This window comes from Topomyia yanbarensis, chromosome 3 (genome assembly GCF_030247195.1).
Source record: "Topomyia yanbarensis strain Yona2022 chromosome 3, ASM3024719v1, whole genome shotgun sequence".
Lineage (NCBI taxonomy): Eukaryota > Metazoa > Arthropoda > Insecta > Diptera > Culicidae > Topomyia > Topomyia yanbarensis.
In genome coordinates this window covers 412,309,966-412,323,230 of record NC_080672.1, presented here as the reverse complement: position 1 = coordinate 412,323,230, position 13,265 = coordinate 412,309,966, and the positions used below count along the sequence as shown (strand labels likewise).

General features: G+C 43.1%; 1 protein-coding gene across 14 annotated transcripts in view; it reads left to right on the top strand.

Moving 5' to 3' along the window:
• The window catches only part of LOC131693510 (RNA binding protein fox-1 homolog 2), an 803,264-nt gene that overhangs the window by 685,973 nt on the left and 104,026 nt on the right, over positions 1-13,265 (top strand). For 9 of the 14 annotated variants that reach the window (XM_058981382.1, XM_058981380.1, XM_058981384.1 and 6 more), the window contains one exon: positions 298-586. The exons of the other annotated variants lie outside the window; for them this stretch is intronic. In XM_058981382.1, coding sequence (XP_058837365.1) covers positions 298-586 — 289 coding nt within the window. The remainder of the gene's footprint in view (positions 1-297; positions 587-13,265) is intronic. 14 annotated transcript variants of the gene reach the window in all.

The following is a 13,265-nucleotide window of genomic DNA, read 5'->3' as shown; positions in this document are numbered from 1 at the left end:
TTCTGCGAACATTCGGTATTCATTTTTTTCCACCAATTTCGGTCTTCGTCGTTCGAATAAAATTAAATTGTGAGTCGAAGAACCAAACAGCATCTCTTCCTTCCAACGGTTTCTTTTACCTTTCCCCATTTTAGTTGAAAGCGAACCTTCCACAATGCACCATTCTTTAGCCTTTGCGCAACCCTTTGGTATGAATAATTAAATAATTATCTTCCGAGCCGTACACACACACTTGTTAGACCGAACCATTAAACCTCTCTTTCCACACATTACCATTTACTAAAAACGAACATCTAGGTTACCGTCTGTCCATGGGCGGCTGGCCATGGTTGGGAGCAACGGCAGCTACCGTAGGTGCAGCAGGTGCTCCGACAGCGCACCTGGCCGCGGCAGGTGGACCCACATCGGCCGCAGCCCACGCAGCAGCAGCGGCTGCGGCAGCAACGAATCCAGCGGCGGCCGCAGTCCACGCAGCAGCCGCTGCCAATCAGCTACCGAATGCAGCGGCCGCGGCAGCAGCAGCCGCTTCGCCTCTGCTAATGGCTCAAGCCGCGCAACGAGCTGCGGTCGCTGCCCAGCGGCGAAGGTCTGTACTACCGGCGTTTTTTACAGGCACGAATGTTTCGATTCCCCCATATACAAAAAAAAATTGCGACGAAGTTGCTACTCAGCGGTCCTTAGTACACCACCATCATACGCTTCGATATAGCATGAAGTACTACCGTCTCCATTAGAAAAAAAAATCCATTCCGAAGGCAGGATGGTGCTACTTTGTAATCCAATTAGGACGAGTTTGTTTATCGCCTTTCTGCTCTTTTAGCAAGCATCACTCCTCGACACCACTCCACCAATTACATCGTACAGAACACACTATTTATTAAATTGAAAAGCACTCGGAGAAAACTTTCGCCCCATCAGCACCGAACACCCACTCAATGTCGTCGCTTCTGCTACTGCTGCTCGGGTTACTTGTTTAATCGAAAACTTCTGTGGGTGGCACGTACAGCAAGCCATAAATTCATGAAGATACTTTCTCTTGGGAAAGTCAAAAATTTCACTCCTCTCGCACCTCTGAAAAACTAACCACCTTTCCAGCGGGGAAGCCACTGAAACGTGCGGAGGCAAACTTTTCCATTTTCACACACTTCACCGTCTCAGCTTATCGTTTTACCCGTTTTCATACCGAAAACGATGCTCGTAGTCTGTCTAATACCGAGAATCCAATCTGGAACGATGGGAGAGTAGTAAACGCCGCCGCCGCGCCGATCCGTTCGCACCGATACAAGCAACCGAAACCACGCGTGGTAAGGGAACGATAGAGCGTGATCGCGGTGGGAAAGCTCAAAGGAGTAAGTTTTTGTTCTCTTGCAAAGGTACATCTGGTGGTTCTTTATCCCTTTTAGTTGAACGCTCGACAAGTGTGCTATACGTGTTTCTAGATGAATTGGAGCTCCACTAGCCCTATTCGCATTTCACCTAGTTGAATTGGGAACAAAAATTCGATTTCATTTTGTTCAAAGAAAAATAATAATGTTGTTTACTCTTGCGATATATTTAGTTAGAGACTCTGTGTCTTCGTGAAAGTTTTTAAAAATATTATATCAAACAACTTTGTTGAAGACATGAAAGCTCTATGTATTCAACAGTTCTCCCATCGGCCCATCGAATTCAATTGGACTACACCTAGAGTATATATTTCAAATTTAAACCTAATCGGATAAGTCTAGCTAGTGAACCAACGCACAGTGGTCGCAAACGTCAAGAACGTGAACGTAGTTCACTTGAGGGCAAACCATCGGATATATTCACAGGGCGTCTTTACAATAATTGTTCGTATAAATATTCCCACAATTTGAAATTTAAATTTGCTTCCTCATCTCGTAAAGATCAGAAGTCAAAAAGCTCATTGCTTGCGAACAGCATACACAGAAAAAAATATTCTGTAATTTTAAATTTATTTTCATGCACATACTTGCAGCATGAATATAAATGTAAAATTTAGTTTCACCACAAATACACACTTGTCGTACTTTTTTCGTCGAATATTATAATTTTACTCGTTGATTGAAAATTACAGTTTCATTAAACGGTAAACCAATGCACTTTAATATATTTTTAATCCAATATTGCTGTAAAATAAATTACATGTAACAACATACGAACGAAAGTCTAAAGTCATATGTTTTTTGATGCTCTTATTGAGCGCATCGAATTCAACTTAATTCTCAATCAAATTTTTGATTCAAGCTGTATGTTTACATTTGTCATGTCATGTAAATTTCATTATTTTTTTGTGTGTACGAACAAAAAACTACTAGCCGCGCCGCACCACTTTAACGTGTACGTGTAACATATATACGCAGAAAAGTTCCGTTGCCCCCAACTGCGTGTGAAATGAGTGAACCACAAAATAACTTTCGTCCATTACCGGAGAACACAATCGCGATTGACTTTTCGCAGACCCGCAGAGCTACAGTGCGCGAGGTGAAACAATACAAATGGAACTTGTTCTCACAGAAGTTTCACGCATCCAGCTACATCATACGAGACAAGTAGTACTAATAACATTCAACTCCTTAGCCGAGGAAGAAAGCAAAGCCAAACGTGCAATACGACATCAAAACTAAGACCCCCGTGTATATGGACAATGATCTCACGGAAATTCGCCCACACGATTTGGCACCGCGCACTAGTACGGATTATATTAAAAGATTAATGTCGAAGGATGGAGAACGTCGGAAAACGACACTTGGAGAAACTTTATCCATGGCAATCTCAACAGTGTTCGGGTAGTGCGCAGAGTGGCCAGATAGAATTCCTTAATATCGGTAAAGTCACTAAAAGTTTATCGGTAGTTATCGGTAGGCCGGGTTGTTGTCTTAAAAACGTAGTGTTGACATAGAATTGTAAAATACTGATACCACAGATCTCAGACCAGATCCAACTCAAAAATTATTGTCGAGTGGGATGTGTCCAAAATCAATAAAAATCGGTAGTTTTCGGTAGGGGTAAGAAAATATCAGTAGTTTTGCCTTGGTCGTCTGTGAATCGGTAGGGAAGACCAAAATCGGTAGGACTACCGATAAATCATCTGGCCATCCTGAGTGCGACTGAATGCGACTGAACCAACCTATACCGTCTTACGTGACTTTCGAGGGCAGATCGTCTCAAGGTGTAAACTACACATAAATAACCCTATGCACATACTCTGGACAGACGCCTACGTGTCAGTTTTGTAACCAGACGGCCCAGTACGGTAAGCCATGCGCAAAAACAACTAAAGAAAATTCATCGACTACAACCAACACCACCAAACAGCCTTCGACATCTGCTGATACACCACAGACAGTCGCCCAAAAAATAATGCCAGACAAACAGTATTCCACGGAATCCCCAAGCCAATGGGTAACATACCTAAGGAAGAGATAAACAAGATAGAAGACGGCCATACCAATGTCACGCGAAAACACAAAAAGCACGAAACATCTAACAGCGACAACCGGAGCCATTCTAGCGACGAGGACATGGACGCACACATGAGCGAGGGAGAAGACAGACGGAATGATCAGCAAGCGGCGGAGGGCAAACCTGCTCATTGCTCACCACCAAGAAAGAAAATTGATACAAGAAGCAAAATGGAGTACGCCCAAAATAGATGTCAGCAACAATAATTCTCGACGAACATATGATTAGAGCGTATAAGCCATAACTGTCATAATTTACTTTGAGGAGAAATTCCGGTCAAACCGCTACTGACCAAAGACAGCTCACAGCAGTTAACGAAAGAGATAACTTTTCTTTTCTGTTTACTACCGATAGCAGTCATTTAAAAGTAATGATTTGTTCGGAATTTCCCCTAAAAGTTAGTATTGACAGTTGGCTGATACGCCTTATTCATGCGTCGAGAATTGTTTTCTTTATATTACTGAAATATTATAAATTGTAATTTATTTCCTTGAATTGCAAATAATTAAAAAAAGGCGAATGACCCTTGGAGTTAAAACCTTAATAAATAAATAAACAATATAAAAATTCAATTTAGGCATGGCTAACTATGATCGAACTAAAAAAAATTCTTTTAATACTGACGAGATAAACGTCTGGGTCTTCGACAAAGTTTTAAAAATGCTCCTAATGATGAATTCTGCTGAAGAATTTGACCTTATAGGACTAAAGGTTATTGATTTATAAACCATTGTGCAAAGAATGTTTCACAACAAATGTGGTGACACAAAACATTGTTGATGACTGTATGTCAAATAATCATTCGTTCCAAAGTAATTAAACATTTTTACTTTTGTTTGTCAACTTAAACTACATATAAGAAAGGAACTTGCAATAATAAAGGTAAGAAGGTACGTAGCACTCTGAAACTCTATGAATAGAGTAACCACACTTCTTCATGTTTTTTTTCACTTTTTCCATAAGAAAATCATCAAATACTTTATTTACAATTCTTTCACAAAGCGATTCTCAAGACCTTTTTTTCAAGAAGTGTGAGTTTAGCATACTATTCAGCTAAACCCACACTTCTTGAAAGAGGTTTAGAGAGATTTTAATACATTATATGCCTCAACCCTTGGTACGAAAATTTTAGTTCCACATTTCACCGAATAGAGAACTAACTCCAATACTGACTTTTCCCAGAGAAAGAAAGAATATGGACATGTTCAGAAGAACCACCAAAAACATCTGTAGAACAGAACTTTGTAGAAGACACCGAATTTAGATATCTCTTCATTGAAAAGATCGCATTGGTGTCATCTGTGCGGTACAATGTGGAACTAAAATTGTTAAGCTAAAAGAATTGGCATTTTTTAACTAAAATCTTTATGAAAGTACAATTCTACTAAAACCAACAACTTTTTCGTGCTTCGTGGGAATCGATTACTAATCCACCAGCATGTTCTATCAGGCTCCGTGCATATCTGACTTCACGCTTCGTGATTAATAGCTTGTATCAAGACATGGATTGATTTACAGTCTTCTTTAAAGTTATCTTTCTGATTCTCACTTGTAGTGCTATTCTGATGTATATAGTGTCATCTAGCGGTGAAAATACGAGTTACTGAATACTTTCCATGTAAATTGTCGAAAATTTCTTACTAAGTTTTTAGCTAGACTTGTCCAGTTTGGTTCATATTTGGAGTAGGCACTCTAAAGAGTTTTTCAAAAATCATTTCTGCCCGTTTTATTGCACTGTAGTTTTTGAGGAGATTAGTGTTTTAGTGAATGTAATCCAAAAACTGTTCGCTTTCTCCAATGTTTCGGTGCTCATTGTACCTGTTCGGGCCGTTTAAACGTCACGAATGAAAATTTTATGTGTAACTTTTAAACACAGCCTGCCTAGATAATATGGCAACACGCACCGCTGCGCCACGTCAGCGTAACAAACGCAACGCAAACGAAGCGCGCGAAAGGGAAGAAAAATGCTACCTGTATTGGAGGATAAATGGTATAAGGTATCGTACTTTCGTCGTGTGAAGACATGCAGTCGAAGATTAGCTATTTGAGTGAAGTAAATTAAAACAAAGTTAATCATGTAAATAGACGGAAATACATTATTAAAACTAAACGCAAGTGTTTCTATCCGGTTTCCGAATTACGTGGTGGAAAATTCGCGGAGTTCGTCGGTTCGCCTATAATTACCAAGTTACAGTCCACTCTCGAACATAATTTGGTCCATCGAACCGAATCTAAGGTTGTGAAGTGCTCCGACGGCTCCGACTGTTACGGAACCGGAAGAAAATCAGTATCGTGAAAAGTGGTTACGCAAAACGTGGTTTGGAAAATGGCCGCCATATTGGAATAGTACCAGCGCCATTTTGTTATGAGCTTGAAGACTGGTGTGCGGTAGCCATTTTATAGTGTTTTTGTGAGTGTTGAAAAAGCGAGCATTGAGCGCTCTGGGAAACAAAGTGGATTTCTTCGTGGTTTCGATTTGACCATCTGTGCCCTTGAGTTACCGGTTGCGTGAGCATAGACTTGGCTGTGTTCCCAACCATCGTCGAGCATAGGGCTTGACCTGATGTGGTGTTTACGGTGGCATGTCGAAAAGAAGTGATCCAAAGCATAAAGAAGCAACGAAATTTTGAGCTAGTTCTGCACTTGGGCAGTCTACTCTAGATTTTTCGACCCCTCGCATCAAGAAGAAAAAGAAGAAGGTTAAGTTGACGGAGAAGTTGGTCTCCGGAGAGAACATGGATAAGCTCGTCCACCGCCGTGGCGTAGCCAAAGGTAAGGTTACTCGTATCCTCCATACTATATGCCCCGATGAACAGGAAGTGGCTCAGCTGACAGAAGCTGAGGTTAAGGTGTATCTGCGGAAATTAGAAGCAACTCAAAAGGATTACAACGATGTTCACGAGCGAATAATGGAACTAACGGCGGTCGAGGACTACGAACAACATGACCAGCAGTATGAAGAGTTCGACATCCTGTACGATAATGTTTCTATTATGTTGGAGGAACAGCTCACCAGGATCAACGCAACCGCGGCGGCTGCTGCTGCTACCACAGAGCTCACAAGGAATGGCAATAACCAGCAAGCACCAGTTGTAATTCACCAACCGCTTCGCATGCCGATTCCCACATTCGATGGTCGGTACGAAAGCTGGCCAAAATTCAAGGCCATGTTCAAGGACCTCGTGGACAGAGGTCCAGATCCACCAGCTGTCAAGCTATACCATCTGGAGAAAGCTCTGGTCGGTAGTGCAGCTGGTCTTATTGATGCAAAAACAATCAATGAGGGCAACTATGCCCATGCGTGGCAAATCCTGGAAGAGCGGTACGAGAACAAGCGTCATGCCATAGATTCCCATATTCACGGTCTGCTGAATCTTAAGCGCATGACTAAGAAGAGTCATTTGGAGCTACGCAATCTGGTGGATGAATGCAGTAAACATGTCGAAGGGCTAAAATTTCTTGAACGACAATTCGAAGGTGTTGGAGAGGATTTCGTGATTCAACTTTTGGCCGCAGCGTTGCACTCTGATGTTCGTCATCTATGGGAGTCATCGGTTAATCATGGAGAGCTCCCCGAATACAAAAAAATGCTGGCGTTCCTGAAGGAACAGACTTTCATTCTGGAGAGAATTGAAATCAGCTACCAGAAGGCTACAATTCCCGTTAAATCTGTTTATGCACCTAGCAAACCGCCGGGTCAAAAGGTACATGCAACGGTTTCGTCGAGCGAGACGGAAATAAAGTGCGATTTCTGCGGTAAGGTACACGCAAATCATAACTGCGCTGATTTCAAATCTCTACCGGTTCCGCAAAGATTGGTGAAAGTACGTGAGAGAAACGTTTGCTTCAACTGCCTAAGGCCGATGACAAGCTGAAGCGGAAAGCGAAGCGTTTGCGGACGCGTCCATAGTGTTTTGCCGCGTTCGCCCCGCTTTTACTATGACAGTATTACGCGTTCTACATGCACACGCCAAAGAGATAGGTCAAACGCATTCGCTTCGCTTACCGCTACCGCATCGCAAATCGCGTAAGCATGTCATCGGCCTAAGAAGAGGCCATCGAAGTATCGACTGTTCGTCGGACAAATCGTGCCAGAAGTGCAAGCGTCGGCACCATAGCCTGTTGCACGCAGAGGACAAACCTAAGGTGGCTCCGGAACCACCTGTAATAGAGCAAGAGAATGCACCATCAGCAACGGTTCCGACAGTAGCAACAACTTGGCTACTCATTCGCAGCAAGTGCTGTTGCTCACGGCGGTAGTGGATGTTTTTGATAAAAACTACAAGCCCCACCCGTGTAGAATATTATTGGACAGTGGTTCCCAAGTAAATTTGATTTCACGTTCAGCGGCTGATCTGCTGGGATTGATGCTGAATGCTTCAAAGGTCACGTTGTTCGGAGTCAATAGCGCGAAAATAGAATCCACTAGTGATTGTGTGGTGCATCTGTCTTCAAGGTACGCTGATTTCCACGCAAAAATCAAATGCCTTGTCACCGACAAGGTCACTGCAGATCTCCCTACGTCGGCTATGAACAGTGCATTAGAGATTCCCGTTGGTGTTCAATTGGCTGACCCGAAGTTCTTGCATCCTAGCAAAGTGGATATGCTCTTGGGTAACGAATGGTTCCTGAAGTTGTTGCTACCTGGTGAGATCATGTTGGCTGAGGGTCTACCCATTTTGCGCGAGACCCAATTTGGCTGGGTTGTTGGTGGCGTGTATAATGATGGTGCGGCATCAGATGGAGCAGTTCACTCGCATACAATCACGATGGACGATTTAAGCCAGTCCATTCAACGATTTTGGGAAGTCGAAGATATTGCTAGTGCTGATAAATCGTGCAATGATGAGGATGAGTGTGAAGAGCATTTTAAGATTACCCATCGTAGAGATGCGTCCGGGCGATACATAGTCCAGCTGCCTCTGAAGGAGTCCGTCAGCGAGCTGGGAGATTCTAGGTCGATGGCATTAAAAAGGTTCCATGGATTGGAACGAAAATTGTTACGGTATCCGGACTTGATGAAGCAGTACCAGGAATTTATGGACGAGTACGAGAGTCTTGGCCACTGTGAAGAAGTTGATGTAAACAAGGATCCAGTAGACACCATTAAGGGGTACTTACCACATCATGCTGTTCTGCGACCTTCAAATACCACTACTAAGTGTCGTGTAGTGTTCGATGCGTCCGCTAAGGTATCTGGTCGATCGCTCAACGACGTAATGAAGATTGGTGCTATCATCCAGAGCGATTTACAGTCCATTTCACTTCGATTCCGTATTCCGCTTCATGTGTTGGCTATTGATGTGGCCAAAATGTATAGGCAAGTCTTAGTCGATCGGCGGCATACGCCGCTATCTCGTATATTCTGGAGGAAAAATCCTTCCGATCCCCTTCGCGTCCTAGAGCTGACAACTGTCACCTACGGCACGGCTTCTGCCCCGTTTTTAGCAACGCGGGCACTCTTGCAGCTGGCTATCGACGAAAGTTCCAAGTACCCGCTAGCTGCAGATATAGTGAAGAACAGTTTTTATGTCGATAACGCGTTGTTCGGATTCAACAAGTTGGATGAAGCAAGTGAAGCTCAGGTGCAGTTGATTCATCTCCTTCAGGCTGGTGGATTTCATTTGCACAAATGGGCATCAAACAATCCGGTACTGCTGGAGCGTATTCCGGAAAAGGACCGGGACGAACTGGTCAGTATTGATGAAAGCGGAACAAGTGAGGTGATCAAAACATTAGGGCTAATGTGGAACCCTGATTTGGACGTTCTCCAGTACATCTCCCTTCCAGTAGTGAGTGAAAAGGGCGTAACCAAGCGACAAGCGCTCTCACTGGTATCGAGAATGTTTGATCCGTTGGGACTTGTGGCACCAGTTATCGTTGTCGGCAAACTTCTAATGAAGAATATCTGGAAAGAAGAAGTGGAATGGGATGAAGAGCTCACGGGTGATTTGAGGAAGAAATTTGATTATTTTCTTAGTGCATTGTGTGGTATTACACGCCTTCGCATCCCTCGTCATGTGATAGTGACTGGAGCTGCTGCTTTCGAGCTTCATGGATTTGGTGACGCAAGTATGGAGGCATACGGGGCTTGCGTGTATATCAGGTCAATCGTGTCTGGTCAAGCTACGGTAGTACGGTTGCTGTGTGCCAAGTCGAAGATTATTCCGAAGACAGTGTTGACCATTCCAAGAAAGGAGCTTCTAGCTGCGCTTTTGCTGCACAGATTGGTGAGAGCAGTGATTTCAGCATTAGAACTGTCTTTTCGTGACATTACACTATGGTCGGATAGTCAAGTAGTGCTAGCATGGCTAGCTAAGAATCCGGACCATTTAGAAGTGTTTGTACGCAATCGAATTAGTGAAATTACTGCGACAGGAATGAAATTCAAATGGAAATATGTTCACACGCTGGATAATCCGGCCGATGTAGTGTTACGCGGTCAAACTGCTGATGGTCTTGAGAACAACGACCTTTGGTGGAATGGACCGTTGTTCCTGCGCAATGAAGAATATCAGGTGGTTGATCCAGAACCGCTGTCCGATGACGATGTTCCTGAGTTGCGGCGATCCACTATTGTTTCTACGACAATGAAATCGGAGCCGTTACCGATTTTTCAGAAGTTCGAGTCCTTCAGGAAGCTCCAGCGAATCCTTGCCTACGTTTTACGATTTTGCTGGAAGGAAAAGGTGAAGAAGAAGCGAATCATACAGCGGTTCCCAACTGTGTTTGAAATGCGCCACTCCTTGAAGGTGATTGTTCGGGTGGTTCAACTGCAACATTTTGGTAAGGAAGCAGCCATCATTGAGTCCGGTGAGTACTGCAAGAGATTTTCTATGTTGAACCCTTTTATGGACGATGAAATGATTCGTGTCGGCGGGCGTCTTCGGCATTCAAATCTGCCGTACAGCGTGAAGCATCAGTGGGTCTTACCAAAGGATGATGTGATTGTGAAACGATTAATTGAAGCTGTACATCGTGAGAATCTACACATTGGACCGTCGGCTCTTCTAGCCCAGCTTCGTCGTCATTTTTGGATTTTGGGAGCTCGCTCTGCTGTACGTAAGCTGACAAGAAATTGCGTGCGGTGTTTCAAATTAAAACCTCCGTGTGCAAGCCAATTCATGGGGGACCTGCCGTTAGCAAGATGCGACAAAGCTCCCGCTTTCACCAAGGTGGGCGTCGAATTTGCAGGTCCTATGTTAATTAAGCAGACTGGTAGAAAGGTAGCACCTGTAAAGGGATATGTGAGCGTATTTGTGTGTTTGGTTACTAAGGGAATTCACCTGGAGCTGGTTGAAGACCTGTCTGCTGATGCATTTATTGCCGCATTGTTGCGATTTGTCTCTCGTCGTGGCGTCCCTGAGCAAATATTTTCCGATAACGGGACAAACTTTATCGGAGCCCGAAACGACTTAATCGAACTGCACCGCCTTTTCAAGGATCGAACCACCAATTTGAAATTAGAAGAATTCTGTCAATCCCGACAGATTGAATGGAAAATGATTCCTCCAAATGCACCACACATGGGAGGAATTTGGGAGGCAGGGGTTAAAAGCATGAAGGCAATCTTGAAAAGAAATTTGAATTCATGCCTACTTACAATGTCTGAATTTTCGACATTACTCTGCCAGATTGAGGCTCAGCTCAATTCTCGGCCATTATATGCGTCCTCCGACGACCCATCAGAGCTTGAACCCATAACTCCGGGACATTTCATGATCGACAGACCTTTAGTTGCTATTCCGGCGCCAAGCTACGACGGAATTCCTGTTAATCGGCTTTCCAGGTGGCAGTATGTCCAGCATTTGCGTGAGGAGTTCTGGAAACGCTGGTCTCTAGAATATCTGCAGGAGATGCAGATACGACAAAAATGGAACAAGAGAAAGGAGAACATTAAAGCTGGAATGGTGGTAATCATTCGAGACGACAACTTACCACCGCAGCATTGGAAACTAGGAAGAGTAGAAAAAACTTACTCAGGATCGGATGGATTGATCCGTGTTGTCGATGTCCGAACCAGGGTTGGTATCTTGAAGCGTCCAATTCACAAGCTGGCTCCTTTACCTATGTTGGACAACCAGCTTCTCGCGGGGGAGGATGTTCGGGCCGTTTAAACGTCACGAATGAAAATTTTATGTGTAACTTTTAAACACAGCCTGCCTAGATAATATGGCAACACGCACCGCTGCGCCACGTCAGCGTAACAAACGCAACGCAAACGAAGCGCGCGAAAGGGAAGAAAAATGCTACCTGTATTGGAGGATAAATGGTATAAGGTATCGTACTTTCGTCGTGTGAAGACATGCAGTCGAAGATTAGCTATTTGAGTGAAGTAAATTAAAACAAAGTTAATCATGTAAATAGACGGAAATACATTATTAAAACTAAACGCAAGTGTTTCTATCCGGTTTCCGAATTACGTGGTGGAAAATTCGCGGAGTTCGTCGGTTCGCCTATAATTACCAAGTTACAGTCCACTCTCGAACAGTACCTCTTTCAAGGAGTCGACCGAAACGGAAGAGTCTTTTGGAAAAGAGAGCAAAGAGTTCAGAGCCATAGCGTGGTCTTCTGGCGCCCTTGGCAGAGTCTTAATTTTACGCCCCTTTGTTGTTTACTTTGGCTATCTTTTTCTATTAGACTTTCAAATAAGAGCTATTGTTCGAAAGTCCAATTGAAAAAGTAAGCATTGAAATGGCACACTTTTTGATTATAGAGGGTTCAACATTAGGGTCGTCCGCCTATTTTTTGGGCTAGAAAAATCTATTCAGAAAAAAATCTAAACTCTATGTGCGGATTTGGGAATCTAACCCAGATGAGCTGTGTGCAAGGCAAACGATTTACCAACTTCACTCTGGCCGACCCCTGAATAGCACACTTATCTTGAAAAAAATCCTGAAATAAAACCCAGCTTATGCTATTTGGATGTCAAACAAAATTTGTCATCAAATACTCTGGTTTCCCGTCCAAAATCATAAGTATTTAACTCGGTCTGATCTTCTTTCGTATCATAGATAATCCGCTAAGTATTATAAAAAGTTAAAGACACAGAATTATTCAACCGTGACATATATCATAAAAGTTCGCCTAAATCAGCTCTGAATTGAGATATTCTTTCTAATACAAGCATATTACGTTGCTGGCGACAAGTCTTTTAAGAAGGATGTTCGTGTCTACATATCCGCTCACACAGTTGAGATCGACGGTGTGATCATCGATTCACGTTTCTCATGTGTAGATCTACTGCAGCACGGAGTTGGCTGTTTCAAGGACCCCTTGCTCCCGTGAGTAAAGGTTTCACTCGCCCTTGGCGGGAGCCAATCCGTCCAACCGCGCGCTACGGGCCTGAAAGAGTTCTCTTTATTTATATTGACAGAAGCGCCAATTACTAGAATAAAAACAACCGCAATCGAAAATTCACTAATATTGCACAGTAATGTGAGATAATGGAGGTTCATAATCAGTTTAGTTTTGCAACAACAACAACAACCCATTAATACGGCAAATTACTACATATTTCACATGATCTACATGATCAGATTGATCTTCTTATTAAGAGGATTTATTTTTTCTTCGTTCTGTTGAAACACCATACATCGTCAGCAGGATAGTCATTGTTCCTTTTTTGCTCAACTAGCATCCATGTCATTACAAAAAAATTGAAACGAAATGTTTTGTTCGAAGCTATTCAGGGACGTGTGTTCTTCTGTTCGAGCTGGTATACAAATTATTGAAGCTTCCCGCCGCTTGAGAAGTCATGAAAGTATATGATGAAAAATATTTCTTCTAGAATGCTACCT